Source organism: Paramormyrops kingsleyae, chromosome 4 (genome assembly GCF_048594095.1).
Source record: "Paramormyrops kingsleyae isolate MSU_618 chromosome 4, PKINGS_0.4, whole genome shotgun sequence".
NCBI lineage: Eukaryota > Metazoa > Chordata > Actinopteri > Osteoglossiformes > Mormyridae > Paramormyrops > Paramormyrops kingsleyae.
Genome location: NC_132800.1, coordinates 9,707,516 through 9,733,218, shown reverse-complemented (window position 1 = coordinate 9,733,218; position 25,703 = coordinate 9,707,516). Strand labels below are relative to the sequence as shown.

The following is a 25,703-nucleotide window of genomic DNA, read 5'->3' as shown; positions in this document are numbered from 1 at the left end:
TCATTTTCTCTCAAAGTCAAATATAGACTCATCAAAGTCTATGATAAACTGTGAAAAACGAGCCAACAAGATACAGCAGCAAATCTACAATAAGGTGTTTATGTACAGCACTATAATGCATTATTTCATATTTGAATTTTAAACAGTTCAGTAATTTAACTTGTACAGTAATGTAATTTGAAAAGCAGTTGAAGCAGCTTTACTGTATTTTTAAACAGTCAATAAAAACCAGTAAATAGCGACGCTGTCCATCTTATTAACTTATATGCATGTAATAAATATACAAATGTCAATTAGATGGTATCTGTCTGAGAAAAAATAATAATTCATAATCGGTTATAATGATCATCTGCTTATACTGATCAGTTTCACCCAGACAGATGTGATCACTATAAGCAGTTTCCACTAAATCTATAAATATATTATGATTCACAGTCCAGCTGGTCCCGTTTTGGATATTATTCCCATCCCATCCCAATCACATGAAAAAATTACTCCCGTCCCGCAGGAATCCCACGGGAATCCCATGACCCACAGGATTTACGAAAAATCATCAGTTTCTACAATCGAGTCCCCATGCAAGGTCCCTTAGAAGGCTGGATACTCTGATTTCGTGCTCGATGAATAAACACAGACAAGAGTCAGATTCTGTCTCCTGACTCAAATTCAAAGATAAGCGACCCTGTAGTTCACTGAGGAAAACTCCAACTTACTGGCTCAACAACTGACTCGAGGGGCTCTGAATATGCCCATACCTACCCAGCGCCTTTCACCATTGGCAGCTCCAGAGTGGAATAGAGCCCAGCCCCTCTCCAGGAGTTTGGTTTCAGAGGCCAAGCTGCACGTTGAGGTGAGTCTGACTATATCTAGTCGGTATTTCTCTGCATCCAGCTCATGCTCCTTTCCCAACAGAGAGGTTACGTTCCATGTGCCTAAAGCCAGATCTGGTAGCCAGGCATCAGTCTGCCAAGGTTCCTGCCTTCGACTGTCATCTGATCTACATCACACCTGACCCCCATGCCACCCCCCCCCCCAACCACCAGGTATTGGGCCCACAGGAGGACCAATGTAATTAGTTCAGGCTATGCCTGGCTGGGCCTTATGGGTAGAGACCCAGCCACCAAGCACTCGATTATGAGCACCCCCCGTCTCCCTAATCCAGGCGGGGTCGCACTTTTCATGAGGGTTTGGTGATTTTCATTCCTGTGTTTAGCACCTTCACTATCTCTAGTGTGTTCCTCTTCTCCCTGGGCCATGTGGCTGAATGTGTTGAGAGTGCGGGTAAGTAAGTGTGCTTCATTACTGTCATGTTTTGGAAGCCTGTTGTTAATCTTGTATTTGTGTATTTCTGGATTGGTTCTAGGGTCTTACTTTTGTTCTTAGTTTGTATCTAGTTTTGTAGTTACGTTTTGTTCCCAGTATCTCCTGTGTGGCCCTAATCCTTAGTGCTCGGTTGATTGTTACTACCTACACCTGTTCCTCATCTAGCCATCATTACTTATGTATATTTCTGCCTTCCCTTGGCCTGTTCCTTTGTCACACATTGCAGATTCAATTGGTCTGTTTGTGCTGTAGGTGTTGCATGTGTGTTTGTTCACCAGGCCTTATTTATGTAAACACATACCCCCCCCCACACCTCTGGTCTTACCTCCCACTATTGGGTGCTTTAGCAGGACAAGATCTTCTCCTTTTGTGAGAGTTTGAGCATTTCTCTCCCTGTGTTATTTACTCTGCCTTTTTGGTTCTCTGATACCACCTTGTCTTCTGCTGGCCTGTTTCCCCCTCGCCTGACCCTTGCCTGTTCTACTGACCTCGGTTCTACCTGACAGTTGCTGTTTTTCCCACGCTGGTTATGCCCTGGATTGTTGACACTGTTTTTACCTGCCAAATTAAAGACCCTGATCCACTTCTGAGTCCTTTTTCTACACCCTCATCACACTGACACCAAAGTAACATGAATGGAACTACATTAAGTTTGACTTAAGGTAAGATGACTTTCATTGGCAACAAAAATTAAGTGTTTTATTTAATGCTGTTTGGTTACACATTTTTAATTACACTATCATTAATATAGTTCCACAAAATGTTGTCCTTTGTATGAAATAGAAAGCCTTAGATATTTAACAGCTCACTATTAACCAAGGAATAATATATTTAATTTGCCTATAGCTGATGCTAAGTTGGCTCCCAGCTTTTGCAGCATTGTGTTCTGACAGGAGGCTTATTGTCATACAGACTGATTGTAGTCAACCTAAGCTTCCTGATTATTTCCACTAGGGGGCGACCTCTGCATATCACTCTGAACTCAGACACTGGCCTCGTCTACTTAATCCGCACCATGGTAGCTGTGATGAGAACATGGAGCTACTGCAGTAAGTAGCTGAATCGTGGCCATTTATCTCAAACCAAATCCAGATGATGAAACCAATAATGTTGAGACTGCAATATATGTCATGTTCAGTCATGCTGTTTCAATTGTGATTTGAGCAACTGTGAGATACAACTTGTAGGTAGTTTTATAGAGGCTGTGTGTCAGGAACAAAAACAAAAGAGGTGAAGATAGAGGCCCTACAGTGTTTTTACATGAAACAAAGAGATAAACAAACAATATTGGCTTCAGAAAACAAAGGAATCATATTAAGATGTCAGTGAAACTAAGATCACATTTTCACCACGCCGTGAGTAAGGGTTCATCCACTCACCCTGTAGTAACTGGCCATGGTTTGGGTCACATTACACACTGTCTGATCCCCATTAGCAGTTATCCAGTGCAGGGTCAGGAGGAACCTGGAGCAGAGGGCAGGGGATGGACAGGGACCCAGAGACACACACAGACACAGCAGGGAATGCGGAGAGAGCAGCCCAGCTAAGCTGCAGGTCTTTGAGGGAAACAAAGAGAGAGAAAATACAAATGACACAGATGCAGACAGGAAGTGAGGTAACATTGTGCTCACTGTGTCACAGCGCCCCCTGCTTCTCAGCCAGATAAATGTGTCTATTTTCAGGGCAAAAAAGAACAGCAGGGCCAGAAGATGTAATTAGGCCAAGTTTGGACCAGAGAGAAGGAGGAGGAAGTGACACGAGCACAAACTTCCTCTTTAATGCCTTCTATTGTTCTGATAGTTAGTTTCTTTTTTTTTAACCTGATTAAAATGCTCTTGTCGCTGTTGGACAGTGCTGGTCAACATATTAGGTGACATAGGGGGCTGCCTAGGGCGCCATCTTTTGAGGGGGGGGGGGCAACTTAGCAAAACACTAGCACCACCCCCTCCCCCCCCCCCCCCCACCAGTGCACAATATTGGCTAAGAAAAAGTAACTAAAGTCTGAAGCTCGTCTAGGGCTTCGACCGGCACAGCTGTAGGATGTTGTACACTGGTCACTGCAGAATTTTCTTGTTAACATACAAAATAAAGAGTCACTTGATGCCGATTGTGAAGATTGACACTCTGTCACTGCTGGCTTTGGCAGTTTTCCCCCCTTTGAAGCTGGTGACCCACACTTACCAACACGGCTCTCTGTACAGTTTAGCAGAAGTAAAATGCAGGCAGGTGGCCGCACAGCTGAACAGAGGGGCGTATGCAGGCTTTACTAAAAGCATATCAGCCTATTTTTAAGCGGTGTGTCTGCGTCATTTTGTCACCTCTCTGCCACAATCATGTGACTCCACACTTAATGATAAACATCTTAAACCCTTTGGGCATCTGGTTGTATTAATAAGACTAATCCTGTGTTGCATGACAATGAAGGTGAAGTATATTGCTGGGCCAAAGCTCACCTCAGCTTGCTTTCCAAGGGCCTTGGAAACCAGCGGATTCTTGAAATGATCAGGGGAGCATTTTTCTATAAATGACATGGTAACTTCCTAATGTAAACTGTGCTGCTGACAGTAATTAGCCAAACTAATGGTGATTATGAAATGCCTTCATCTGAATTTGTAGCCTCATCAGCTAATTAGTTACAGTGAATTAAATCATGATGATTTGGGATTCTGCAGGAATGTGGTTTCTAGTAGCAATATCAAAACTGCCTCTTATACCTTAAAAATATTTTGCAAGATTACATAAAAGTTATTAGCTATCATGTAACAGTAGTGTCTTGTGCACAGGAGCAGAGATAACAGCAAACATGCCTGCCACTTCTCTACAGACCATTGATGACGACACATATGAAAGATGCAGAAACTGCTGAGAGACTGAAAATAGTTGCAGCTGATTCGGGGTGGTTGTGGCTGATGCTCCATGTGTGTGTGTGTGTGTCTGTGTGTGTGTGATCTCCTCCCCTCCCTCTCTGTGCATGTGTGTGTGTGTATGAGCGGTCCCCATAAGGATATGTATACCCTACATTTGCGAGCGGGTGTGTGTGTGTGTGTGTGTGTGTGATCTCCTCCCCTCCCTCTCTGTCAGGCCCCCTCTTTAATGCACTGACACATTCAGAATGAGGACAGACAGTCACTTTATTACAGATGGATAGAAACAGATACAGCTAAAGGCCACAATCGACACCCCAGACATGGCTCCTCTCCTCTTCCTCCTCTTCATCGTTTTTATAGCGTTACCAGGTAAGGACTGGTATTTCTTTACTTTTTGTGCAACTAATCTAAAGCACATGAAAAATCAAGTATTTTGTTGTTAATATTGTACTTTTTTGCTGAGAAAATTAGGTAATCATATTGATTGTTATTGTCCGCTGTTGTTGCTTTTTCTTTGATAGTAACTTAACAGCATATTATCTTGAGCAAGGGATGTGTTCAGCCTCTGACCATAACTGAATAATATGGTGTATGGTGTATATCCACCATATTTGCTGATTCTCTTGAAATTCCTAAATTTGGTGCATGAAACAGCAAAGTCTGTGTTGTGGAAGGTACTGTATGAAAATGAATAGACTTGAATTAACCCCTGTACTTCAGGACAGCTGGACCTCCCAGTCATGTATGCAGATTAGCAGTTTACCGAGCACAAAGCATGCAGAAATGACCCATGGTCCTTTCCAGGGTGACTGTAACTTTGGACTCTGCCCCACCCGCTTGCTGGTATCCCTTACATAGACAAGGTATCCAATATTGAAAGTCCTCTCCTCGGCCCTCACATCACACAGCCTCTTTTGCCTGTGTTGAGTTACTCATAGGTGCTCCCTAGCAGTGTCACGGGCCTCCCTCATTCACTCCTCCAGATCATGGAGAAAATCCGAAACTCCCTTGCAGTTAGATTGTAGTCTGGCAACTCCAGTCCATATATCATGTAGTTGATGCACCTCTTTGCCAAGCAGTAGCTTGTTTAGTATGTACCCAGTTGCTGCATGTTGGGAGCTCCGGTAGGCTGCCATCAGAAGTGGTAAATCTTCATCCCAGTTTCTCTGAGTCTTGTCCACATAGCATCTAATCATCTGGAGTAATGTACAGTTGAACAATTCAACCTGACCATTGGAAACAGGTAGTGTTGTAGTCAAGACCGCCTAAACCGAGACCAAGACATTGCCGAGACCGGAGGGTATCAAGACTAAGACACTGCCGAGACTTGAGGGTACCAAGACTAAGTCCAAGACCAAGACCAAGACACACTAAGGCGAGACCAAGACCAAGACTGGTCGAGTCCAAGACCAAGAACAAGACCGAAAACAGACTAGGGCTAGAATTGACATCACATTACTCAGATCAACTGTAGAGAAAAAAGGCATTGCTGTAAAGTGTCATTACTCGTTAAATCAAATTCATGTTATCTTTTCAATTATATTGTCCATATGTCCATATGTCTGTCATTTAAAATCTCCCAGATTTGTCATAGTTACGAGGCCTGATGGAAAATAATATTCTCAGCAATCCTCTCCTATAACCATTTTATCAGACCTCGTCAAGGGAAAGAGATGGGATGTACCAGAAAGATGTTCATATTAAGTCTCTTATACCAGGGAGAGAGGCCTTGGGTAAGCTATGAATACGGCTATGTAATGATCATCTGCTTTGAATTGAAATTTGAATCTCCAGATTGACTTGCACCTCCAAGACCGTGCTTTCTAATGAATGTAAAATACCTAATTTAATTGAATTATAACTATGCTATTAGTGCTGGGCGATAAAACGATCTCAATTTTTTATCGATAAAAAATAAGGACGATCACGATGATACACACAGACTATAAAACTCGATCAACCAAATTTGCTCCGTTTTAGAGAATGCGCTGAGACAGACAACTCGATGGCCTATCGAGCAGAGGTTTACTGAACGCCAGCACAACAGCCAATCACCGACGACGTTGTAATTTTGCCCATCCTCCCTTAAAGAAGCAATGGGTGCGTTCGACTGCAGCTGATGCAACGTGGAGCAGGGGTGGAGTATAAACTGACTGCAGCCAAGTCGGACAACTTCTACTCCTCGTAGTCTGTGAGACCTGACTGCAATGGCAGCACTGCCAGAAGGGTGTAGATAAATCTATACAAATATCACCTGCATGCCTTCTTCACAGATTGGACGATCGGTATCTTTCTGATAGGTACTGTATGTCTGATAGGTATGTCTGATAGGTATGTCTTTCTGATTGTTATGTCTTTCTGATGGGTATGTCTGTCTGATAGGTATGTCTGTCTGATCGGTATGTCTTTCTGATTGTTATGTCTTTCTGATGGGTATGTCTGTCTGATAGGTATGTCTTTCTGATGGGCATGTCTGATGGGTATGTCTTTCTGATAGGTATGTCTTTCTGATGGGTATGTCTGATTGGTATGTCTTTCTGATGGGCATGTCTGATGGGTATGTCTTTCTGATGGGTATTTCTTTCTGATAGGTATGTCTGATGGGTATGTCTTTCTCATAGGTATGTCTTTCTCATAGGTATGTCTTTCTGATGGGTATGTCTGATGGGTATGTCTGATCGGTATGTCATTCTGATAGGTATGTCTTTCTGATCGGTATGTCTTTCTGATGGGCATGTCTCATGGGTATTGTCTTTCTGATGGGCATGTCTCATGGGTATGTCTTTTTTTTTGATGGGTATGTCTGATCGGAATGTCAATCTGATGGGCATGTCTGATTGGCATGTCTTTCTGATGGGCATGTCTCATGGGTATGTCTTTCTGACTGGTATGTCTGTCTGATGGGCATGTCTGATGGGTATGTCTTTCTGATAGGTATGTCTTTCTGATGGATATTTCTGATATGTATGTCTTTTTGATGTGCATGGCTGATGGGTATGTCTTTCTGATGGGTATTTCTTTCTGATAGGTATGTCTGATGGGCATGGCTGATGGGTATGTCTTTCTGATGGGTATGTCTTTCTGATGGGCATGGCTGATGGGTATGTCTTTCTGATGGGTATTTCTTTCTGATACTGTAGGTATGTCTGATGGGTATGTCTTTCTCATAGGTATGTATTTCTGATGTCTCATGGGTATGTCTCATTGGCATGTCTCATGGGTATGTCTTTCTGACTGGTATGTCTGTCTGATGGGAGGACCGGTTTCGAGAACTACAGCACTAGAAACAGGATGGCAGGATGGTAGGGGGTCGTTCTTGTTTTTGAGACATGCATGAGCTGGCACAAATTCTTGAAGAGAGAGCTTTCAAAATTGTACCCTCGATCGATATGAAGCTCTAATGGGGCATCAAAACGGGCCACAAAGTCATACACTAGTTTTTTAGCAAAAGTTGATCCGTGCCTTGATCTGGGACAGGGAAGGTCTCCACCCATCAAGTAAACTGGTCAATGATAACAAGGATGTACCTGTTCCCAGAACTTGACAGTGGAAATGGCCCCATGATGTCCAAGTGAAGTCGATATAGAGGTGCACCGGCTTTGAAAATTTGCAACTTAGCCCATTTTGCTGACCCCGGAGATTTACAAGCACTGCAGCAGTGGCATAGCTGTATAAATGAATGAACATCACCCCCGATTCCATATGAAAGGAAGCTTTGATGAAGTCATTCCAAAGTTTTTCATATCCTAGATAGCCTGATTGTGGGGGGCTGTGACAGGTGTGTCTGCATAGAGGCGGGAACGAGCTGAAGGAAGCACGGGTTAAAGCCTCCAAGTCTCTCCCTTCGGTAGTGTAACACTTCTGCACATAATTCTCACAGCTGTGCTTTCCAATGCCACCTGTTCATGTCGTGGTGGGGGTTGTGGGAATAAGGAGGACACTATTGCGGATCAGTCCGGTGAACAGATTTTATTTTTTTTTCCGAAATCCAGAAGGAAACAAAGGAAAAAAAACGTAGATCCAAAATCGTGGTTGGGCAGCGGTCGGGCAATCTTCGTCGGAATCCAGGGGGACAGGCGGAGCTTAGAAGCCGGGGACAGGCGGGTGGTCAGGTGATCTTCGTCGGTTGTCAGAGGGCTAGGCTATATTCATTGTTGGAAGAAGCAGAACAGGGGTCAGAGCAACAGGCAGGCAGAGGCACAGACAGGTAAGGGGAATAACAGGACAGTAATGCTTGAACTTGCAAAAATAGCTGAAAATCTTGTGTATAAGTAGGATCTTTCATTAACCCCAATGGGCATCAGCTGTTAGAGATGTACAGTAACTGGTTCTGCTGGTTCCTGGGGCAGGTGGGGAGGGAGTGCTCCGGCCACTGCTTGACTCCCTACTTGGGAAACCCTGGGGACGTGGCGGGGAAACTCTGTGTGACGTTGTATGGGCTTCCTCGGAGCGGTCCATGATAGTTCCTTAGTGGGAAGGGAGCCAGCTTCTGTCCATTTGTGTAGAATAGACAAGACAGGATCTGATTTCCTTTCCTGTATTAACTCTTCACATCTGAATGGCTCTAGCTATTCCCTTGTGAATGTCTTGGCTGGTCCTTTGCTCGTCCCTGCCCATCTGTGTTGCATGCACCTTCTCCCATTACAATACACCTTACTCCTAGGGGCACAACATCGTCAACATCTTCTTTGAATCTTTCCCACTGCTCATGGAGCCTACTGCAATAGCTACAGCCTCGACATGGCAGGTCTGTCAATTATTTTCCTGCCTGGTAGCAGTTGCATTGGTCCCAGTTTTCATCATCTCACCTTGACAGTGCATCTGCATTAGAGTGTCGTTTCCCTATCCTGTGCTCAATTTCAAAGTCATACTGTCTTAGCTCCTCCAGCCAGCAAGCCAGCTCTCCTTCTGGGTGTTTGAATCAAAACAACTAAGTGAGACTGTTGTGGTCTGTGCATAGAAGGAACCCTTGGCATAGAAGGTAATGACGGAACTGCCGAGTATACCACACAGTGGCTAACAATTCATGTCTTGTAACACAGTACCTCTTCTGGGTTGGTGTGAAGTAACTGCTAGCATATGTGATCACTTTCCCCTCCCCCCATTGAAGTTGGGATAACACATCTCCAATGCTGTGATTCGAGGCATCCGTGTCCAGGATGTATTGACCTTTAACTGATGGATATGCAAGGACTGGGGCTCAAACAAGTTAATCCTTAAGATGGGAAAAGGCACGTTGCCGGTCTTCCCCCCACAAAAATGCAACTCCTTTTTTCAGTAGGGTGACTAGGGGGCTAGCCACAAATTGAGATAGTATTTGAACAGTCCAAGAAAGGTCTGGAGCTCCTATATGGAGTTTGGAGGTTGCCAGTTCTGTATGTCATTGATGAGGGCTGGATTTGGGCTGATCCCTGCACTGCTACCAATGTACCAGAGAAAAAGGACTTGTTCTTTGAGAAGATGGCATTTATATGGTTTTAATGTCAATCCGAAGACATTAAGATGCTGTAGGATATCTTCCAGAAGAGTAAGGCTTTCGTCATACCCTCTTCCTAGGATAATTATGTCATTTAGGTATATCAAGAGTGTTTCCTTTTGTAGTCCATGCAGTACAAGTGCCATTGCGCTCTGAAAAAAAAGTACTTAGAGCATTACATAACCCAAATGGCATACACGTGTACTCATAGAGGCTATCCCTGGTTATAAATGCAGTCTTCTCCCGGTCTTTCTGATTCACTGCAATTTACCAGTACCACATAAAAGGTCAAGAGTTGAAAAGACATTGGCTCCTCCTAAGACATCAAAACACTCCTCGATTTTGGGGAGAGGGTAGGCATCCTTAACAGTGAGGTTGTTGAGGTGACAGTAGTTGACACAGTAGCAGACGACTCCATCCTTCGTTTGAACTAGAACAACAGGATTTGCTCACTCGGATGATGATGGTACAACCACTCCAGTTTCTAGCATTTTCTTAATCTTCTCCTCTTCCCCCTGGAATCCAAGGGGTGTTCATCTCACAGGTTGATGGACTGGCCTAGCTCCTCCAGTGTCAATCCAATGAGTGACTGCTGATAGGTAGCCTAGGTCTCTGTCATCGGTTGCAAAGAGGGTTCTATATTTCAGTAACAGCATAATGAGTCTCTGTTGCTGTGGCTCACTGAGCATTTCACTAGATCCAGCATACAGGAATTGAAGATGTTCAGGTAACTTTGGATGGCTTTCAACTGGTGAGAGCGGACAGGAGCACAAGGGACACTGGTAAGAGGAGAGGTGGGGGACTAGCAATGTACGTCAATGAGAGATGATGTAATCCGGGACACATAACTGTGAGGGAGCAGCGCTGTACCAATGACATTGAACTGTTAGCGGTTAGCGTTCGGCCATACCACCTGGCCCGAGAGTTTTCTCATATTATTGTGCTGACTGTCTACATCCCTCCCTCCGCCGATGCTACGACAGCCTGTGAGCACATTCACTCCACGGTTTCACAGCTACAGACGGCACATCCGCAGTCACTCATTATTATCTCTGGGGACTTCAATCATGCCTCACTACCTGCCACTCTCCCTAACTTCTCCCAGTATGTGGACTGCCAGACAAGGGACAACAAAACCCTGGACCTATTGTTTGCCAACACAAAGCAGGCTTACAGCGCAGCTCCCCTCCCCCCGCTTGGCCACTCAGATCACAACCTGGTCATCCTTCAACCTATTTACACCCCTATGGTGAAAAGGAAACCCCCCACTAGGAAGGTAATAATGGTGCGTTCGTTTTTCTCTCGGAACTCGGAAATTCCGAGTTGAGTGACATCACGTCCGACAATCTCCCGTTCGAGCTACCCACATCTCGGAACAAACATGGCTGCCTCCATGAACACGTTGCTGTGTGTTGTTGCTTTATATTTTAGCAGATTTGGAGTTTTCCAAATGAAGAAAATGGAGAAATTTAGATTTTTCCGAGAGACAAACAAGAAACACGAACTAGTCAAACCACATTAAAAGCTTTATAAAATATTTTAGTACATTCATAGCGATATTCTTTTTTCGAACAGTAAATAAACTACAAACAAACCAAGTCGCCATGTTGAAATTACGTCACAAGGGCAACTCGGGCAACAAAATCTTATCCGACTTCAACGTCATAAAAGGGGCGTGTTTCCGACGGGAAGTGATGTTTTTCGTGACGTATCGTGACGTTTTCATCCGAGTTCCGACTTGGAGAGAAATAATCAAACGCACCATAAGGCTGTGGTCTGAGGAATGCAGTGAGGCCCTGAGAGACTGTTTTGAATGCACGGACTGGCAGGAACTCTGCAGGCCCCACGGTGAGGACATCGACGCCCTCACCCACTGTGTCACAGACTACATAAATTTCTGTGTTGAGAATACTGTTCCTACCAAGAAAGTACGGTGTTTCTCTAACAATAAACCGTGGGTGACCTCAGAACTGAAGGCTCTGCTGAATTAGAAGAAGAGAGCTTTCAGATCTGGAGACAAAGAAAAGCTGAGGAGAGTTCAAAAGGATCTCAAATATAAGATCCGAGGTGGCAAGAAGCACTTCAGGAAGAAGATGGAAAACCAACTCCAACAGAATAATGTCAGAGAAGTCTGGAGGAACATGAAAAAAATCTCTGGACACTTCAAAGACACTGGAGGAGCCACAGTGTCTGCTGACCAGGGGGGGGGCCAACGACTTGAATCTTTTTTTCAACAGATTCGACTCGGGGCCATCAACCACCTCCCCCACCCCCCAGCTTCCATCAACCCCCCTCATTATGCTGCCCCCCCTCCGTCCTGGTGCAATCCCATTCTTACCAGAGCTCTCCTCACACCACCACCTAGTTTCACCCCCATCTACATATCTACCCACAAGACAGCCAGCCCCATCCCCCAACCCAGCCCAGCTTGATATCTGCCTCACAGTCGATCAGGTGAGAAGCCAGCTCAAGAGGATGAAGGCAAGGAAGGCAGCAGGTCCGGATGGAATCTGCGCCAGACTGCTCAGGGAATGTGCAGACCAGCTCTGTCAGGTGGTTCAGCATATCTTCAACCTGAGCCTGAGTTTGGAGAGGATTCCTGAACTGTGGAAGACTTCCTGTGTCATCCCGGTGCCGAAAATTGCACACCCCAAAGAGCCCAACCATTTTAGACCTGTGGCCTTGACTTCTCATCTGATGAAGACCATGGAGAGGCTCATCCTGCACCACCTTCGCCCACTGATGAGCTCAGCGATTGACCCCCTGCAGTTCGCATACCGGTCCGGAATCGGGGTGGATGATGCTGTCATCTACATGTTGCACCGAGTCCTCTCTCACCTAGAGCAGGCAGGGAGCACTGTGAGGGTCATGTTTTTTGACTTCTCCAGTGCTTTCAACACTATCCAGCCTGCACTACTGAGAGGGAAGCTGGAGGGAGCCGGTGTGGGCAAGCAGCTGACTGCATATATGACTATCTAACCAACCGACCGCAGTATGTGAGGCTCCATGACTGTGTGTCCGAGACGGTAATCTGCAGCACGGGCGCGCCGCAGGGCACGGTTCTCTCACCCTTCCTGTTCAGCCTGTACACTTCTGACTTCCGTTATAATTCGGACCAGTGCCACCTACAAAAGTTCTCGGATGATACAGCCATCATCGGATGCGTATCAGGCGGGAACGATCAGGAATACAGGGGGGTCATCAGTGACTTTGTCGGCTGGTGCGAGACTAATGCTCTCCAAATCAACGCCAGCAAGACGAAGGAGATGGTCATAGACTTTAGGAGGAAGGCACCCCCTCCAACACCGGTGAGCATCCAGGGAAAAGTCATTGAGGTAGTGAACTCCTACAAGTACCTGGGTGTTCACCTCACCAATAAACTGGACTGAACTACAAATACAGACGTCCTGTATAAGAAGGGCCAGAGTCGACCTCCTCTACCTGCTGAGGAGACTGAGGTCCTTCGGAGTATGCAGGAACCTGTTAAGGACATTCTACGATTCTGTGGTAGCATCCGCCCTTTTCTATGCAGTGGCCTGCTGGGGGAGCGGATGCACGGAAAGGGACAGAAGCAGGATTGACAAATTGGTGCGGAGGTCTAGCTCTGTGCTGGGATGCCCTCTGGAGACTGTGGAGGTGGTGGGCGAGAGGAGGATGTTAGCTAAGCTGACATCCATCATGAACAACCCACATCACCCTCTGCATGAGACTGTGAGTGTGCTGAGCAGCTCCTTCAGTCAGAGACTGATACACCCTCGCTGCAGGAAGGAGCGCTTTCGCAGATCATTCATCCCGACAGCAGTTAGACTCTATAACACATCATGATGTCATGAGTCACCCAGATACTTACCTCTACGGTCACCACTACTTACCACCTCATACATAACGCACCTTATAGAGGTAAATGCAACTGTAGTAGTGAAATAGTTGTTATTTATTATTACTTGCACTTTTTCCCACAACCCACTATCCATATATTACATACTGTGTATGGGTGTACATAGGCACTAATGCTGTATTTAGTGTTTATCTTATTTTATTTGTTATTATTTATTTTTTTTCTTGTATTCTTATTCTGTATTTTTATTTTTTTTTACTCTTGTACTCTTTTTATCTGTCTAGAGCTGTGGTAACACACAAATTTCCCCACTGTGGGATCAATAAAGTCCTATCCATAATCCATCCATCCATAATTCTGTAACAGCTCTAACTCTTCTCATAGCCTCTGGTTGTATATCATCAAACTGATTCACAGGGTTATGCTCTATTTCTTTAGCTGGGGTAGCATGCACCAACTCATCAGCATAAACTTCCACTAGCAGACAGAGACAAGCATTTTTTTGGCACAGCAGCTCTGGTGCTTCAGAGGTTATAGAGTCCGACTGGAACTCTCTGCTCCATAGTTGTAGCAACACTGCCCATAGCAATAGCTTCAGAGAGGCTAAGGGGTTCTAAGACAGCACACACACCTGGCTGAGGATAGTCGACGCTACCCCAAACAAGGGAGCCAAGCTTGTGTCTCTCTCTAACAGCACACAAGCTGTGTGGTAGTCTGGTCCATCTGCACCAGCTAACTTAACCCTCTGGGGTCAAGTGTGTCGTCGACGACGCAGCGTACTTTTCGCGTCTATTTGCGTTTATATCTCCCTGAAATCTTAATGTAGAATCATGAAAAAAACACTGGCTAAATCCGTAATCTGTCTTCTTTTCAAAACGTCTATTGTCGGAAGTATTAACGTTTTTAAAATTAAGTTAAATCGGCAAAAAAGTAAACCATGTCATCTTACTTTGTTTTACCTGCATCAGGGGCGTGTAATACCGCTGTCACCCGAAGATCGCTATTCACATTCTAAATAGCCGCATTAGCGCGTATTCAAATCGCATTCGCATGGTAATTTGATGAACAGCACAACTGTGAAACGCGATCCAGAAACATCCCCATCAGCGCCTTAAAGGGGGGGGGGGACGTGACCAGGTGTCAATAGCTCATTCATACACATGAAAGTTGCTACATATTCAATGAAAGGAGCCAGAAATAGTGGCATGAGTTAGCTTTTTCTTATTTATTTATCCAACTGAATGTTGCAACTACACCATTTAGTCATCTTCATGTAGCCAAGACTTGCAAATCCTCCCCGCTCCCCTCACCTTTATTCCCGTCTTTGGATCCACCCACTCCTGCTTCATTCTCAGCTCCCTCTGTATTTGATCCAGGTTTGGAGCCCCTCTGTGTTCCTCTGCTTTCTGTGCCTGTCTGCCATCCAGGAGCTTGAGACTCCTCCCACAATAGAAGATGGCGGCTCCACCCACAGACAGTCAGCAGGTTATGATGTGAGGACTGAGGCAGAGAGGTCTTCTCATGTGAGCCAACCTTTGCCATTATTTGGTTTCTTGCTGTGAATGGAGCAGCGTCCCTGACGGATCTAATTCAGGTTTTCTATGAAATGCGATTTTGTGCTGCTATTAATTGTTACGAACTCTCAGTAGCAATTTCTAATATTCTATTCTGCATGAGGCTGCTGTAGTTTGCAATTATTTCCTTGTTTGCGGCCTGCCTGCTGCCACAGTACTTGTCTTGCTCCTGACACCCATACCCCATGTTCCAGATGTTTCCAGTGATGGGGCTTAGTCTGGTAGGTTCAGTTTCTCTATGTAGTTCACGATAATCCACAGAGGTCCTGTTATGTGATAAGATGGTGGCCATTTCTGACATACTGCATCACTTAGGTCATATTTTAATAGAACATGTCGCATCACACAGTGTCTGCGCATGTGTTGCACCTTTTTTCTTCTGAGAATAGTGACATAAAAGGATATCAGTGGTATCAGAGCAGACCAGGAAGAGAGAGCCAGTCTTCAGATGGCTGGGGTCTCTGACAGACTCAGTCATGGTTCCTCTCCTCTTCCTCCTCCACATCTTCTTCATTAGGCTTCCAGGTAAGACAGAAACATTCACTATTACGCAATATTCATATAAGTTCACCAGGAACAATGAAAAAAGAAGAACAATGCCTGAATATCAGTCTATATTTTCAGATGTGTGTCTTTGTTTAGAGAAACAATACACAATGTTAATATTAATTGAATTCCTCTTAATATATTACAGTTTGTATTTATATATTCCTCTTAATGTATTTTTTTAATTTCCCTGTGTTCTTGCTTGGCATCATTTATTGTTCAGTGTCATCACTGACTGTTATTACTTGATACTTAATAGTGTTGGTGTTATAAGTTGCTCTGTGTAATATTTGCTTTGTTAGAAGTTGTTGTGTAGTTCTTACATAGAAGTATAGTTGTTGTGTAGCTCCTGCTCCAATACTGCTTACACTGGGCATGTATTGGAAGCTCAGCCTAGCTGCACTTATGCCTAGTTGACTTATTGACAGCAGTAGAACCTCAGATTGCGAGCATAATTCGTTCCAGAAACGTGCTCGTAATTCAAAGCACTTGTATATCAAAGCAAATTTTCCCATTAGAAATAATGGAAACTCAGATGATTCATTCCACAACCCAAACATATTCATATAAAAATGATTAATATAAAATATTAAGTAAAAATACAGAAAACAAATTAACCTGCACTTTACCTTTGAAAAGAATCGTGGATGGTGTGAGGGAGACGAGAGAGAGAAGAGGAGGGTTATTTTGTAGGACGACTTTCACTATAACTAATGGAATCACTGCTATCTGTTGGCTCACTGGAATCTTTTTCTTTTTGTGCGACTTTAACAAGTAACCTATCCAATGACAGCCGCTTTTGCCTTCTTTTCAATTTCGCGGAAATGTGACATTCCATTTCCAATTCATAGCTCGCACTGCTACACCCTTATTTGGGTGGTGCTTTTCTACTAAATTTTGATTATGCAAGTGAGGCTCGCTGACTGAGACCAAGCATGGGAAATGATTACCCACAATCCCACAGTGAGAGAGAGGGAAGAACCATCGGCTCAGTTGTGATTATGTGATGCTTGGCAGACAAAGCGTATGCATAATACTCGTATGGCAAGATCTTGCTCGTTTATCAAGTTAAAATGTATTTTTAATTTTTTGCTCGTTTTGCAGAACACTCGCAAACTAAGTTACTCGCAATCCGAGGTTTGACTGTATGATGAAACAGCTCAAAATGTGAATATTGTAAGATGACATTGGATTGTTTAATGTATACTCACTGGCTACTTTATTTGCTACACCTGTTTCACTGCTTGTTGAAGAAATTTTCTAATCAGCCAATCAAGTGAGCAGCACAATGTTTAACATGTATGCAATTTATAAAAACACACAGATACCGGTCGGCAGCTTCAGTTAATGTTCACATCAAACACCAGAATGAGGAAGAAAGCTGCATTATGTAACTTTGAAGGTGGTATGGTTGTTGCTGTCAGCCAGTTTGAGTGTTGGGTTGTTGCTGGTTTGAGTGTTTCAGAAACTGCTGATCTATTGAGATTTGCAACACAACCATCTCAAGGGTTTACAGATAATGGGTCGAAAAAGAGAAATCATCCAGTGAGCGGCGGTTCTCTGGGCAAAAATGACTTGTTCATGGCAGAGGTCAGAGAAAAATGGCCAGATTGGTTCAACCTGATAAAAAGGCAACAGTAATTCAACCACTTTTTACAGCTAAGACATGCAAAAGAGCATCTCTGAAGGCAAAACACCTTGAACCTTGAAGCAATTGGGCTACAGCAGCAGAAGACCACACCAGGTGCCATTCCTGTCAGCTAAGAACTGGAAACCAAGGCTACAGAGGTCACGGGCTCACCAAAATAGAACATTGGAAGAACAATTTGCTTGTCAAATGAGTCTCGATTTCTGCTACGACATTCAGATGGTAGAGTCAAAATTTGCTGTAAACAATATGAAAGGATGGATCCATCTTGCCTTGTATCAACAATTAAGGCTGCTGGTGGTGATGGTCCAATGGTGTGGGGGATATTTTCATTGCACAGATTGGGCCACTTGGTACCAATTGAGCATCATTTAAATGCTACAGCCTAACTGAGTATTATTGCTGACCATGTCCATCCCTTTGTGACCATAGTGTACCCAGCTTGTAATAGCTACTTCTAAGAGGATAACACACCATGTCACAAAGCTCATGTCGTCTCAGACTGATTCTTCAACATGACAGTGACTTGTCCTCAAATAGCCTCCACAGTCACCAGATGTCAGTCTTATAGTAAAGTACCTATGAGATATGATGGAATGGGAGATTCACATTTTGAAGGTGTAGCTGACAAATCTCAGTAACTGATGCGATCATGTCAACATGGACCAAAGTCTCTGAGGGATGTTTCAAGCACCCTGGTGAATGCAATTGCAATTTTATTTATATAGCACATTATCACATTACATTGTCTCAATGCGCTTTACATTTCTGCCACGTAAAGACCCCCCAGTGAGTAAGCCAAAGGCAACGGTGGCAAGGAAAAACTCCCTAAGAGGAAGAAACCTTGGGAGGAACCAGACCCAAAGGGGGGGCCCATCCTCCAGGGGCCAGCAGATGAGACAAACAAAACACGTTGATATGACTAAGCTTATACAGGGGTTGAAATATCAGTCTCAATGCAGCGGCCGACCGGTGCAGGCACGGGGTGCTTGATGCATGATGGCAAGATCAACAGTGGCACAGCCGCAGGATGGATGGCGAGGCATCGCGTGAACCAAGGGTAGGCAGGTTGGAGGGTAGTTGCCGGAGGTGGAGGTAGTATTCTTGCAGGCAGCAGAGGCATAAATTCTTCGATGACATGGTGCTCCAGGCAACACACCCCAGAAGGGGTGAGGGAGGAAGTAATAAAATAGTGTATTAGCCAGAGTTGAGGAAACCAGAGGCAATGCAAGCAAAATGATAGAGTGCAATATTCATCTAGGCTCCAGCGGATCTGGCTATAGCAGCATGAGAAAGAGGGAGAGACAGGCGGGAACACAGGCATGGGGACTCCCTGAACATCAGCACTCTAGTGTAAAGCTAGAGTGACAGCACTGACGCATCAGTTTATCCAAAGCCAATGACACCGATCCCCACCCAGCTCTTCACCTCATACTGTTAGTCTGACTGGGAGTGAGCGACTAGCTGGAACCAGAACTAGGTTTCCTATACGCTAAACTACACAAGTGCGTTTTTAATCTAGACTTGAAAAGCGAGAGTGAGCCTGAATTCCGCACATCCGCCGGGAGACCATTCAACAGCTGCGGAGCTCTGTAAGAGAATGCTCTGCAGCCTGCCGTAGCCCTGTCTACTTTAGGAACTAATAGATATCCTGCTCCTTGTGATCGAAGCAGGCGAGAAGGGTTGTAAGGGACCAGAAGATCATTAAGATATTGCGGTGCAAGGCCATTCGGAGCTTTGTAGGTTAATAGCAGTAATTTGTAGTCAATCCTAGACTTGACTGGTAGCCAGTGCAGGGAGGACAGGATAGGGCTAATGTGATCAAATTTTTTAGTTTTTGTGAGAACTCTGGCAGCTGCATTTTGCACTAACTGAAGTTTATGTAGGGATCCAGATAGACAACCCGAAAGGAGGGCATTACAGTAGTCCAATCTGGAAGTTATAAATGCATGTATTAGTTTTTCTGCATCTTGAAAGGAAAGCATCTTCCGAAGCTTGGCTATGTTCCGTAGATGGTAAACTGCCTTACTGGTAATGCTATTTATGTGAGCACTGAAGCAGAGGTCGGAGTCTACCAGGACACCAAGATTTCTGACCACTGTTTTAAATTGAGTAGGGAGGCCGCCAGGGTTGGGGTTTACAAACTTATTGCGAGCATCCTTAGGACCGATTAAAAGAACCTCAGTTTTATCTGTATTTAACATGAGGAAATTCCTTGCCATCAAACAACGGATGTCTAGCAGACAGTCGGCTAAAGAAGAGAGCTGGGATGCGTCACTAGGTTTGACAGATAGATACAATTGTGTATCATCAGCATAACAATGAAAATTAACACTATAATTTCTAATAATGTTACTAAGTGGTAGCATATATAGATTGAACAGTAGTGGGCCCAACACTGATCCCTGCGGGACACCATATCTTACTTTAGTGGCTATGGATGACTCATTGTTTACATGGACAAACTGGTAACGATCAGTTAAATAGGAACGAAACCACAGGAGTGCTGTCCCTTTAATGCCAATCAATGTTTCCAGCCGGTCCAAAAGATTATTATGGTCTACAGTATCGAATGCTGCAGTTAGATCCAGTAAGAATAATAGCGATATACAGCCACGGTCGGAAGCCATAAGCAAGTCGTTTATCACTTTGACTAAGGCCGTTTCTGTGCTATGATTGGGTCTGAACCCAGACTGATATAGCTCGTTAGCATTATTTTTTTGAAGAAAGGAAGACAGCTGGTGAGCAACAACTTTCTCCAGAATTTTAGAAATGAAGGGAAGATTTGAGATGGGTCTATAGTTTCCTAAGTCACTAGGTTCAAGATTTGGTTTCTTTAGGATAGGTCTAATAACAGCCATTTAAAAAGATTTAGGAACATATCCAAGCCTAAGAGATGAGTTTAACAAGTTTAACAATGTAGTGCTAATCAGTGGTGCGATTTCCTTAAGTAGATTGGTGGGTATTGGGTCAACAAGGCTAGTAGTGGGTTTGCAAGAGGAAATTAACTTAAGGAGTTCTGTCTGCACTACAGGAGTGAAACATTCAAAGGTGTTATCATTAGTACTAATAGCACTAGCAGAAGATTGGTGGTTGTGTGCAGCCGTGGGCGTGCTCGTGATGGTATGTCTAATCGTGGTTATTTTATTATTAAAAAACGCAATAAAGGCATCACTCCTAAGAGCTTCTGGGACTTGTGAGTTTAACATTGAAGGATTCTTTGTTAACCTAGATACGGATTCAAACAGGAATTTACAGCCACAAACAGGAATCTGAGCCGCAAACAATTAAGGCAGTTCCGAAGGCAAAAGGGAGTCTAACCCAGTACTAGCAAGGTGTACCTAATAAAGTTGTCTAATAAGTATATGTATACTGTACTATAGCTGCTGACTTTAGTTTACTCATGTGCTGAACTTCATCATTTATTGAACTTGCAAAAACAGTGTCTCATGTATACAATGCAAACAGCCCACTGATTCAGAAACATTTTTTATAGGTAAACAGCTATACCATATCTTTCAGTCACTAACTGTTCTGTAAGCCTATTGTTACCTTCCTGCTCCATTTAAAAAGCACAAGCACAGTATTTCATCTGCACATAATGCTAATATGCTAATGTGGAATCAGTACATCCTTTTTTCTGAGACATGCTTTCATATAACTTTGGTGAAACAGTTTCTGAATACTCTACATCAATAATCTGTGTCATTTCAAAGTGCCACACCTTTATTTCTTGGGCCATTGGCGCCCCCTAGAGGGTTTCTCTGGGAGTAATGGGAATTACAGTGTCTCCCTGTTTCTCCAGAGCTGCCCTGTGAGCGATGACCGGCCAGCAGACAGGCAGGCAGAGGCCCTGCAGTTCATTTGCTTTAGGATGAATTACTGCATTGAAAAATATTAGAAGAGACAGTGTCAGTTTTACACTGCGAGCTACTGTTACAAAGAAAACAATCAGGGGAGTTAGTGAGTTATAATGGTTGACTTTGCACATTGAGAGTGGGAGGGGTCTTCAGTGGAAGACGGTGTTGTGATCAACTAGGAATGTCTTGGTCATTGACCAGTTGGTAAACACTGATTTACATGATGTCCCTGCAGGTGGTGACAGTGTGAGGACATTCAGGCATTTAACTACAGAGAGTGGAGAATCTCTCACTATCCCATGTTTCTATGATCGGAAGTATAAAGGTCATGTGAAATACTGGTGTAAAGGGCAATTATGGTCCACCTGTACAATCATGGCACACACAGACTCACCACAGAGCTCCAGTAAAGTGTCAATCACTGATAATCCCGCCCAGCTAGTTTTCCATGTGACCATGAGGAACCTGAAGACAAATGACACTGGTATCTACTGGTGTGCTGTAGAGATTGGTGGAGTTGGCGAGATGGATGACTCTCAGGATCTGATAATAGAGGTTAAAGGTAAGATGTTTTAACAAATTTCACACATTTTCTTGCTAATATCAGTAGATTGGAATGTACAGCATTTGAATACTAAAATAAGCAAACGGTACTTAATTTCTCTCCTATTCACACAGATGCTCGGAGTGTGAGGACTGTGAGCTGGGTATCTGCAAAGAGAGGAGGATCTGTCACCATCCCATGTTACTATGATCAGAAGTATAAACACCATGTGAAGTACTGGTGTAGAGGGTCTAACTGGAATTCCTGCTCCACATTGGCACGTTCTGACTCCAATCAGCCAGCAGGGAAAGTGTTAATCAGTGATGACCCCGCCCACCTGGTCTTTAATGTGACCATGAGGAACCTGCAGGAAAAGGACTCTGACACTTACTGGTGTGCTGTGGAGATTCATGGGGCAGCAGATGATGGTGTCTATCTACAGCTGATTGTGATGGAAGGTGAATTATTAAATTAGCCTGCAGGTCAAGGACTGCAGATTGTATTAACTCCTCTGCATGTTACATATGTAAACAGACACAGTCTGTTATTGATCATTACATTATGTACTATGGACAGACTGTCTATGACATGTTTATGGTTACATAGTTAAATTCTCACTAGTGACATCCAAGGTTCTTTTAGTGTATTTTACTTTGATAATTTTAACTTGTTGTAAATTCATTCATATTTACATGTATATTGTGAAATTGAGTAAGTTTGATTTAAGTAATTTAAAATGTTTTGACTGTTGTCTTGACCTGGTCTTCCACAGCAACAGCAGTTTCACCCAAACAGGGAGAGCTGACTACAGCTTTACAGCAGACAGAAAGTTTTACTTCATCTACACAGAAGAGAGACGGTTTAACTTCAGCAACAAAACACCCAACAGGATGGGCTGTGACCACATGTCCCTCTGGTGCCTTGACTTCCACCACTAATGAGAATCTGAACACCATACAGTCACCAAGGTAAACTGCCAAACCCATTTCTTTCTCTGTACACTTGTTAATCAAAGTCTGATAAATAAAAACCTGTTATTGATCCTGCATGAAACCCTGCATGTCTTAAACCTTCACTTTCCTTCTCTTGTTCTTCTCCAGTCAAATGCTCCTTCTGCTGATATTGGTGCTGCTTCTGTTGCTTTTGGCCATTGTCATGATTATCTGGATTCTGCAGAACCAGCAGAACCAGTGAGCCAGACTAATCTTAACATAATCAAACAAGTTAATGGTATTGTGAAGGACATTCTTTTTATTACTGCTAGCTTACAGATAATTCACATTTTTTATAATAAATTAAATTTAAACATATAGTGCTGTTAGCTCACAAACTTGTAATAATCAACACAGATGACAGCGACACTCAGCTTTACTTTCACCATTCAGCAGAAATGTGGGTCAGTAACAGAAAACAATCCAGCCACCCCCTGACTGTGCATTTCCATATGTGTTTGCTTTCTGCATTATTAGGGGGACATAACCCTGTATTTGCTTGTTAATGCAACCAGCCTGCCCCTGCACACAGCAAACACTGTGACTACAGCTCTGTATATTATCCATAGAAGCAGGGGAAAGACGTCCTCTTAATCTTTCTGAACAATAAAATGAGCACAATGTGAGACCTAAGCATTTTTCAGCATGTTCTGATTGCTGGTGCCAGATGTGGAGAGAGGAATGTTTCAAGCACCTTCTGGAATCCATGCCAGGATCAAGTCAGGCTGTTCTCAGGCAAAAGGTGGATAAAGTTTCCACTGAATGCATGTTCTTTGCTTGCTTATCCATCAGAGACCACACTTGGCACTTTCTGCTTCACGCTGCTGTTGGTCTGGTCTACCTGCTGTGTACCGGAGTGGCCATCATCACCTGGAGAAACCACAGTAAGTTCTGATAAATGCTGGGTCTTAATAAACTGGAAAAGCAAATAAGAGAAAAGTGTGTTCAGACTAGTGTATGTACTGGTGTGGTGACTTACTGTGGGCTTCGGTTTATATCCCAGGATATGATTCTCTCTCTTCCCACTAACAGGGCAGTGATCACTGGGGTCTCTCTCCTAGGGAGGGCAGCAGCAGTGACAGCTCCTTAGGACGGGGCTCTGACTGCACTGACGCCCCTTCTGATCCCGCCTCCAGCTGTGACAGACACTTCCTGAAATCCGGGGCCCCGAGTGAGACGCCCTCCTGCCCTTCGGCACCCCCTTTGAGGTCCTGGTATCAACCATATGTGACCCATCCCTGTCCAATAAAGACTTATTTAGTTTTTGGCAGTCTGTAAAAAGAAAGCTCCTATTTCTTGTTAAATCTCTTTGTACAATCAATCCCACAACAGCTGTTTCCCATTTTAGATGTGTTTTTTTGCAGCATTCAAGCTAAATGCTAATGCTGCCACTCAGACTTTTTGCCACTCAGTGGGTATGAGCACAGTGACTTCTACCTGCTGTGACATCATGTGCATACCGATGTTAAAAGTATTATTTGCAGTACCAACTTTTTTGTATATTTGGTCCCGTTGAGGCCAATAGTAATTACAACAGTGGCTGAGCGTCTGCTTCTTGCGTAATAAAGAGTGGCTGGAATATGACATCAACTCCTTGTTATACTCGGACAACCTGCAGTTACTGTCACCTCCCCACTGGTGCCTGGTATCCAGTGGTCTGATAATTAAACTCTGTGCAAGATGCACAATGAGGAGATGTTGCCTGTTGTTTTTCATTATACTGTCCTGCTTCTGTTAATCAATTTACCCACTAATGCCCAAATAAATCCTTGTTCCTTCCTCCCATCCTTGTCACTCGTAGCTGTTTGACGTTGGGAACAAATGTTACAATATGATACTTAATCCTGGGATTACAACAATGTTTGTGGGCGGGGGGGGGGAGCCTGCAAACTCCAGACATAGAGACCAGTGGTGCAGAACAGTGATACTCAATGAGACGCTATATAACTGCAGTGAGGTAAAAAGGGACTTTATTTATTGTTGTGTTATGACATCTCTTGGCCACAAGTTGGAGACAGGGCTACATGGTGGATGTGAACATCCTACCTAAACCCAAACAGGAAGTGCTCTCAGCTAATAAGCTTCACTGGTTCTGTGAACAGCTTAGCTGCAGGATTTGGTGCCCAATCTTAAATTCCTCTATGTCTGAGTAACCAGACTTGTTGGGGGCTCTTGTCTTGTCGATTTTTCTGCTTTTGATCTCTCTGCTCTGTCCTATGCCCTGTGTCTTGACTTGTTATTTTGATGTTGCTCTGTGTCTCTTGGTATGAGACATCTTTTCTTGTCCTGGTTTCTGCTTCTGATTACTCATTATGGTTGCTGACACAAAATACTTACCTTCTCCTGACATCGACCCCCATGTTCCATATGTTTCCAGTGATGGGGCTTAGTCTTGTAGGTTCAGTTTCTCCACAAATTTCATGATAATCCACAGAGGTCCTGTTGTGTGATAAGATGGTGGCCATTTCTGACGTACTGCATCACTGAGGTAATTTCCTTCTCCTTTTCATTTTTAGTTACAAAATGTCCCTCCATAGAGCCTCTTTAATGATGTGCAGTGACTATTTTAACAGAACATGTCGCATCACACAGTGTCTGTGCATTTGCTGCGTGTTACTGTGCGCATGTATTGCACCTTTTTTTTTCTTCTGAGAACAGAGACATTAAAGGATATCAGTGGTATCAGAGTGGACCAGGAAGAGAGAGCCAGTCTTCAGAGGGCTGGGGTCTCTGACAGACTCAGTCATGGCTCCTCTGATCTTCCTCCTCCACATCGTCTTCATTAGGTTGCCAGGTAAGAGAGAAATATTCACCATTACACAATGTTGATGTTCACCAGAAAGGACCATAAAAGAGGAACAATGCCTAATTTTATCAGTTTACATTTTCAGGTTGGTGTCTTTGTTTAGACAAAGAACAGACATCAATTTTAATTAAATTTCTATTTAATATATTACATTGTGTATTTTTCATTTGCCTGTGTTCTTGCTTGGCATCATTTATTGTTCAGTGTCATCACTGGCTGTTATTGTCAG

At 43.8% G+C, this 25,703-nt stretch overlaps 1 protein-coding gene across 1 annotated transcript; it reads left to right on the top strand.

Moving 5' to 3' along the window:
- Positions 1–21,513: 21,513 nt before the first annotated feature.
- LOC111846114 (CMRF35-like molecule 8) lies at positions 21,514–24,364 on the top strand. The gene is made up of 5 exons (XM_072710600.1): positions 21,514–21,694; positions 21,811–22,134; positions 22,449–22,644; positions 23,461–23,552; positions 23,701–24,364. Exons 1-5 carry the CDS (start codon positions 21,589–21,591, stop codon positions 23,706–23,708), a joined length of 726 nt encoding a protein of 241 aa, XP_072566701.1. The 5' UTR covers positions 21,514–21,588; the 3' UTR covers positions 23,709–24,364.
- The last annotated feature ends 1,339 nt before the right edge of the window (positions 24,365–25,703 follow it).